Source organism: Cyprinodon variegatus, unplaced genomic scaffold, assembly GCF_000732505.1.
Source record: "Cyprinodon variegatus isolate N-32 unplaced genomic scaffold, C_variegatus-1.0 Scaffold54, whole genome shotgun sequence".
NCBI lineage: Eukaryota > Metazoa > Chordata > Actinopteri > Cyprinodontiformes > Cyprinodontidae > Cyprinodon > Cyprinodon variegatus.
In genome coordinates, this window is record NW_015150507.1 from 778,276 (window position 1) to 786,809 (window position 8,534).

At 38.4% G+C, this 8,534-nt stretch overlaps 1 protein-coding gene across 2 annotated transcripts in view; it reads left to right on the forward strand.

Annotated features, from left to right (window-relative positions):
- Positions 1 to 810: 810 nt before the first annotated feature.
- necab2 (N-terminal EF-hand calcium binding protein 2) overlaps positions 811 to 8,534 on the forward strand; it is a 154,126-nt gene continuing 146,402 nt past the window's right edge. For both annotated transcript variants that reach the window (XM_015371140.1, XM_015371141.1), the window contains exon 1: positions 811 to 1,164. In XM_015371140.1, coding sequence (XP_015226626.1) covers positions 838 to 1,164 — 327 coding nt within the window. In that variant the 5' untranslated portion in view covers positions 811 to 837. The remainder of the gene's footprint in view (positions 1,165 to 8,534) is intronic.

Sequence of the window (8,534 nt, forward strand, 5' to 3'; positions counted from 1 at the left end):
GCGTGTGTGTTGCATTCAGTAGAGCTGGTAAATTACAATACATGTTATTTAATATCACTGTTAAGCTCAATTAATTTCTTCTGTCTCCGGTAAAAGAACGACCCCGGACTTAATGACAATCCTTCAGGGCTATAGGTGGGATTGCCCAGACCAGGCAACACCACTGGCTCTGTTTGCTTTTTGCATCTCTACTCCACCCTTTATCACAAATGCAACAGTTCAAATCCATATCTTAGCTTTTTGTTATGGCTCTTGAAGCAGTATTTGATTGTTTTTTCCTTCCACTAAACTTTCCTTTAATCTGCAAGTTTCTTCAGCAGTAACATCTTATGGCTTACATTCCTGACAACCTGTAAAACAGCAGCCTTTTTCTCCTTTTGTCTTGGTAAAAAAAAATCTTTTATCTATGGTGTTTTGTATTTACATGTCTTTATAAGCTCTAAGGCATCAACCGATTAAACAACTACAGACAATTAATGTGCACCCCATCAGTATGTACAATTAATTTAAGATGCAAGCTTATTATTTTTCTTTGGTGAGGTTTTGGTGATATTCAACTCATTTTTTTTAGTAGAAGTCTCAAAAGGAAGGAGGTTATTATGTCATTTAGATGGCTTAATGTCGAGATAAAGTGATTTGCTATGACTTAAATTAGTAATGTTCCTCATATACATTATATTCTGTACAGATTAAGGGGTGTTTAGCTGCTGGATGGGTGCATGGGTGTGTTTTGGGGTTGGTACTGTGATGTAACAAGCGAAGTGTTGGGGGAGAGGAGGGGGAGGGAGCTCCTCTCTCTCCCCATAGAGCGCAGCATGAGCGCTCCGCAGCAAAAGGATGTGTGAGCAGGCAGCGCGCTACTGTAGGGACGGGGTCCACAAACTGCTGAACAAAGAACAAGCCAAACTTCGATCCCAAGAAAGCCGCGAGCAGCCGAAACTCGAAACCGGTCAGGACAGCGAGTCCGCGACGGCAGCGCAGTCCGGAAACAGCGGCGCCCAGCCCGGTGGAATTGACGGGCTCGTCCGCTGGATCGTCACCAAAATGAGCGACAACAAGAACATCTCCAGCCGGGAGTTCGCCTCCAGCAAGGAGGAGGTGGCCGTGGCTCAGGAGCAGTTCTTCGCCCCGGAGCCACGGAGAGGCATCTCGGTCATCCTGGATGTGAGTATGAAGCGCAGGTTGCTTGGATAGATGGAAGGATGGATGGGTGGATAAAGACATCCAGAGCGCGCTGCGCACTTACGCACCGGTTCTTTAAGTATTGCCAATTTCCTTCCACTCTGCATCCTTCTGCTTTGTAACCCCAAACACAAAAACCCCAGCAGTTGTTAATCTATTAAAAATAGGGACCATGTCGTGGGAGATACTTTTCTTAAAGTAGGGACTCTTAGTTTAAACGTTTATCTTAGAATTAAAAAATGTTACCACCACAAAAGTACCCCATGGACATTACAGTTTGTGATTTGGGTCAGCTCATCAATACAGCCAAATTCCTTTTTTGTTTTTTTCCTGATAATTAACAATAAATCCTTCGGAGATCCGTAATGCACACAAAGAAATAAGAAGAAAACTTAACTGTTTCTGCGATTGAAAAAAATTATTAGGTCACCATTAAGTCAATGTTTAGTGATGCACTTTTTCACAAAAAACGTACATGAACTATGACTCTATAACTGGGTAAAGAGGTTAGGTTTTCCACTGCGAGAGATCCCAATAAACATTCTTTTCAAAAGGCGCACTGAATAAAAAGAAAAGTATGCTTCGGATGAGCCGAAAAAGCTGGTTTAATTAGTAAACACTGTATGAAAGGGGCATTTTTTGGCAGATTGCACATGGATTCCAAAGCTTTCCTCTGATCTGCTGCACAAACTGCTTCTATATGGTGTATTGTTGTCACATTTTCTCAAAGTAAATATGGTATGTACTGCTATATAGCCTGCAAATAACCTTTGAGTTAGGAATTTGATTAAGAAACAATGGTTTTTTGATAATAATTTCAACTAATTGTTTTAAAACTGGAAAGAATTTTAAAATAATATTAGTGAGATAACCCTGGTTCTTTGAATTGAAATGTTTTTCTCCTGAATATTTCTTAGCAGTTGTGGCAAAAGAACCCAATACTGCAGCTTTGTTTTCCAGTTTTCATCCTGTTTTTATCAGAGCTTTAGTTATTTTTCATTCCTCTGAGAAACGGCAGCTGCATCACCTTTACCTCTGAAATGTTAATTGTTCTGCCATTTTCCAATATTATTGACCTCCAACATTATTACCAGGATGAAGTCTCACACCAAAGTGGTTTCCTGGTGGGTCTGTGCACTCACAGCTCCATGCAGTATTTCTCCTTATTAGACCTGCTTCTCTGGTTATTTATTTTATGCTTTGGTCCTTGCCTTCATCTTAACCTTTTGTACCTTTTTTCACTGTTCTTTAAACCCCTTTCATCTCTTTTTCCTTCTTTCTCCTCACTTCCTGATCTCTCTCTCTCCAAAAGCATCCGTTGTTAATAAGGTTAGGATATGCAGCACTTTCCCTCCTGCCTTCCCTCTGCTGCTGTCTCCAGTTTCTACATCTTTTTCTATCATTTTTGTAGTCTTTTAACTCTGGGCTTCTGTTGTGACTCCTCACCATCGCCTTACCGCAACAGTTTTCTCTCCTTTTCCAAAGCGTCTTTTCTTTTAAACAGCTTCAGATCTGGCTCTTTTCTGTGAAGTGGAGTGCACCCCAGGGTGAATGCACCTTTTACTTTAGGAAATATGAATATTGAATTGGCAGAGTGTTTTAAAAAGATCATCTTTAATAATGATCTAAACTAAAAGTAAAAAATAAATTGGATTGCAACTATTTTCCAATTTAAAATAGTTTGTGCTGTATTGTTAAGGCTGTTGTGATTGCAGCCATTTATGTAATTTGCATAGGTTTAAAAAGATAGACTTGGGCGAGTGCATGCATGGCTATTTAAACGCATCTCTGTGTCATGTTGTCCACGGCGCTTCCCGCCTGTTATCCATGACCCCTGGAGATAAGCACCAGTCCCCCGTGACCCTGCATGTATTAAGTGTGAACAGAATATGAATTTAGAAATGGAAACACAACATAAATGAGCAAAGTGTTTATTTTCTTTAAAAGGATTTTTTTTCTTTAAAAGTTTTTTGCTGTTCTGAAACGTTTTTTGTTGTAAAAATTTGTAAACGGCCTGTGCTCATTTAAGGCATTTTCAAGTAAAGGGACTAAATCGTATAACAATACATTCAGTTATTTGGATTAACTTAAAATCTTTATATATTTCAAGCCAAAATTACACCTTGATTTAAAAAAGTATAAATAAAAATGTAATATATATTTACATTTAAACATTAATATATCTTAAAATTAATGTCATATGAAAATACAAATTTAAACATTAATATTGACCTGTCTTTCAGGGCTCCACACGTTGAAGTATGGAATTTGATTTTATTGATGTCTAGGTCTATGGAAATTCGAAAGTATAGAAAAAATATAGTTACAGCAAGATTGTGTCATGTTATCCTTCCTTCCTTCCTTCCTTCCTTCCTTCCTTCCTTCCTTCCTTCCTTCCTTCCTTCCTTCCCCTGTTGCGTGGACTATGAAATATTTCTGGAAAGTGTAGTGTAAAAAAATGTAAGTGAATTTTGTCATTGAAAATCAGAGGAAAAAAATGAATTTATTTATTTCAGAGGAATAGTTAGTGAGGATCCATGTTTTCACAATGCTTTGTGGTTTTGCTGTGTGTCGTTCTTTGCCACGACTCATTTTATCTTTCTGTCAGCCCTCTTGTTCATCATTCAGCTGTTCTTCTCAGCGGTAACACTTCATAAGGCTGTCAGAAAACTCTGAATCAGTGCTGACATTTTCCATTCCACAGTAGCAGGAATTGAAGCTATAAATTAACTTAATGTTGCACACGGTACTTAATCAGGCAACCGTTGATCAATGAATTTGTTTGACGAAATTTTTTATGCAAATCAAGTCCTTGAGTTTCTGCAAACCATTGGTATTCATTGCTGACCCTTTTTGATTACAATAGTCGGCATTAGAACAGAAACAGAATGATAGGGGAAATGTTGACTTATTACATTTCCACTGGGATTAATTAGTATTCTTCTTTTCTTTTAACATAACCAACAACGTCTTGTTAATGGTTTCCTTTCAGCGTTTATAACAACAATGTTTACCCGTTTGGGGTTAAAGTTTCCCCTTCTAATCAAGCGCAACATCACTCTTGTGGTTTAATAAAAAACAAACCAGGTATTAATACAGTATTTCAGTTGCATTCTTTAGGGTATTTTCTTTGCAAATATATCTCTTCCTTTTAAAATAATAAAATCAACAGTATTATCCTGAGGAAAATGGTAGGTACTTTTTTTTCTTCGAAAATAAATTTTATTCCATCCAAACACCCAAGCTCCCTCAAAACTGTAAAACCACCACTGGGCATCTGGTGCAATGACTCTGTGAATGTTACCTTATTCAGAATGGGTTGGAGTTTTATCTTGATGTATTTTTCTTCTAAATAAAATTCCTTTACATATTATGAAAATTAAATGTAAAAATGGATTAATTGGATAATCTGGGTCATATTCAGAGTCAACTGGACTTTCACTCAGTTTTAAGCCATGACTGAAAAGAGAGGTGTCCTTTAAGTAATTCTAAAGATGTTACACAAGTATGCCCACCATGATTCAAATGACCATTCAGATGAGACAGACAGTGATTACTTAAAAGGCATATATCTAGGCTGCGGAACTGCAGAGGCTGCGGCTGGGCACTGCCCATCTCTGGATACTTTGGTGGAGAAAAACACAGGTACTGTAAGTGACCATGGTAATCTGATGGAGGATGGTTATTCATGTGAGTCACTTACCTGGTTTTAAAGTTCAGTCCACCTGCTTAGAACATGGTAAAATCCAGCCAGAGGGCTGCCACACAGATGTGGGGGGTGCCACCCAGAGTGTCCCAGATGCTGCAGTCCCTGAGGGCAAGCAGGATTCTGAGCCAGAACAAATAAATAGATCAGAACAGGGTGGCTAAGAGGTTCAGGAGTCCGAAGCCGAGTCATGGATACTGATAAGAATAGGAACAGGCAGATTCAGGGTTTCCGGAGTCCACAGAGAGGTACGCTAAAAACCCGGTCTCTCCACTAAGCCAATACATGAACAGGGCATGCTCAGTGGATAAGAGACAGAACATGATTAGGAAAACAGGAACACCACATCACTGGTCCCCTGAGAACAGGAACATGAACTATGACATCAGCAATGATCTCCAACTCAATGATCTGGCCCCGATAGCTAAGACTGAGCTGTATATAAAGAAGCAGGAGCGGGTGGATAAGATGAGTGGTAATTGGAAACCGGGTAGATTTAGCCAGGTAAAAGAAATGAACAATTAGGTCTGCTCTCAGAGCCCTGATCATGACACAAACACAAAACCAATATAAGACAAGGGTCTCCAACGACACAGAAGAACAACAGGTGGGTCATTAATTACATCTGACTTGGAATGTGCTTAGGAGGATGGGTCTATAGGTGCTTAGAAACACCAATGCCTCAAATACAGATTGCTTTTGTGTGCACTGACAGAAATAACAAATACTTCTGGATAGGTGTTGAACTGTTTTCAGAAAACTGACTGAAAGTGTAGTTGCCTCTGATTTAAGCCTGATTTGTGGATCAATAGACGATGGACAAACCAGGGACATAGAAAAGTGGATAAAGAGTCTGTCAAGCCAGAGAAAAATAACAGATGCATGAATGAATAAGCAAGTAAATAATTAATAAACAGGTTAATTGATGACGGGGAAAAAAATCAATAGTTGGATAGGTCGACCAATGAATTTGCAACCACATGGAATGATGAGCAAATTAATAAACTTGTGGAGAAATAAGTGATAAAGGTGAACAAACAGAGTGGATATTGTAGGATGCTCAGATCAACAAACAGTTTTAATGATAGAAAAAAATTAAAATGACAGATTGAAGCACAGACTTAATGAGGTTAAAAGTGACCTTTGAAAATGATTGGGTTAAATCAGGTTAAATATTTGTTTAAATTATTTGCTAACAAGGTGATCATATAAAGATAACTTATTTAGTTGATGGAACAGCAGTTCTGGAAAAATCAGGTAGGCCTATGTAGGGAAGAAATATTATTTTTTTAGATGATATCCTGCTTTACCTACAGTCGTGAACCTCATGGAGCTAAACCAGTGACAGCTTTGGCATTGCAAAATAAAACATTATAAAACCAAACAATACAATTTCAATCATTGAAAATTGAGACACTAAAACATCAGATATAAAAAATATAAACATTGAAAAAACATTTTTTCTGAAAAGTAAAAAAGAAATGTGAAGATATGCTAAATTTATGCTGCAGCCTTGTTTTTCCAAAGACAGATGGTTTCTGTGTCACTGTGACCAAGTAGTCTCTTCAAATACGATGTAATAAGCTGGCACTGTTTTGATGTTTGGGCCAGGGTGAAACAAAAAGGCTCTTCAGGAGCCTTCCATATTTTGTAATCCATCATACCTGCACTGAACTTGCGGAAGGCTTTGAAAGGTTAGCTTTGGAAAAATGGCCATGGCCAAAAAACTGGTTCAGAGATTCCCCAAGACAACATTAGCATGTTCCTTGTCTACAATTGTAACTATCAAAGTGATAAAAGGGATAATTCTATTTAGTTTGGTGATTCATGTTTCCTTTTCCACCTCATGATACACAGGTGTGTTTATGAGGTTTATGTGGGTCACATAGGAGAAGGAAACCTTTTCTCTCTCGAGGGCGATTTCAGCTTTCTAAAAATCATCTGACGGCCAGTGGCCACAATGACAATGCAAAGCCTAATAACACAACAATTATAGATTCATAAAAGATTTTTGTCAACAAGAAATAGATCTTTTTTCTAAGATAACCCCATTAAGGTGTTTTGAAAACAATCAGAAAAGCATTACATTTGCTACATTAAGCAAACTAGATATTAATTTTCTCACCACAGCATTAGCTTTTATGATATTGTCTCTGTCGCCCAGTGGTCTTACACATATTTAGGAAAATAAGTATTTACACACCCTGCTACTGCTTTTGCAAGTTCTCCCACTTAGAAATCATGGAGGGGTTTGAAATTGTCATCGTAGCAGCATTTCCACTGTGAGAGACATATTCTAAAATAAAAAAAATCCAGAAATCACAATATATCATTTTTGAACTATTTATTTGTATGATACAAGTGCAAATAAGTATTCGAACACCTGTCTATCAGCTAGAATTCTGACCCTCAAAGACCTGTTAGTCTGCCTTCAAAATGTCCACCTCCACTCCATTTATTATCCTAAATTAGATGCACCTGTTTGAGGTCGTTAGCTGCTTAAAGACACCTGTCCACCCCATACAATCATTAAGTATCCAACTTCTATCATGGTCTAGACCAAAGACTTGTCCAAAGACACTAGAGACCAATTTTTACACCTCCACAAGGCTGGAAAGGGCTACGGGGAAATTTCCAAGCAGCTTGGTGAAAAAAGGTCCACTGTTGGAGCAATCATTTGAAAATGGAAAGCTTAACATAACTGTAAATCTCCCTCGGAAAGGTAAGAATTCAGCCCAGAACTACACAGGAGGAGTTGGTCAATGACTTGAAAAGAGCTTATATTAAAATCTATATTTTCCCAAGGTTATTGTTGGTAATACACTAAGACTTCATGGTTTGGATGGCAAAGAAGTTTCCCCTGCTTAAACCAGTAAGGTCCGTCTTAAGTTTGCCAATGACAATTTGGATGACCCAGAGGAGTCATGGGAGAAAGTCACGTGGTCAGATGAGACAAAAATAGAACTTTTTGGTCATAATTCCACTAACCAGGTTTGGAGGAAGAAAAATGATGAGTACCATTCCAAGAACACCATCCCTACTGTTAAGCATGGGGGTGGTAGCATCAAGTTTTGGGGGTTGTTCTCTGCACATGGAACATGACGACTGCACTGTATTAAGGTGAGGATGACTGGGGCCGTGTATTGCTGGATTTTGCAGAAAAAGCTCCTTCCCTTAGTCAGAGCGTTGAAAATGGGTCGAGGCTGGGTCTTCCAACATGACAAATACCCCGAAGCACACAGGATAACCAAGGAGTGGCTCTGGAAGAAGCATATCAAGGTTCTGGTGTGGTCTAGCCAGTCTCCAGACCTAAACCCAATAGAAAATCTCTGTGTTTCTCAGTGACAGCCCACAAACCTGACTGATCTAGAGAAGATCTGTGTGGAGGAGTCAGCAAAAATCCCTCTGGTAGTGTGTGCAAACCTGGTGAAAAACTACAGGAAATGTTTGACCTCTGTAATTGCAATCAAAGGCTACTATACCAAATATTAACATTGATTTTCTCAGGTGTTCAAATACTTATACAAATAAATAGTTTTTAAAAATCATACACAGTGATTTTTTTTTAAGTAAGATTATTGTTGGGTTTTTAATCCAGAGAAATGTGAGTTTAAAAGATTAAAAGGAAAATGATCAACACAGAGAC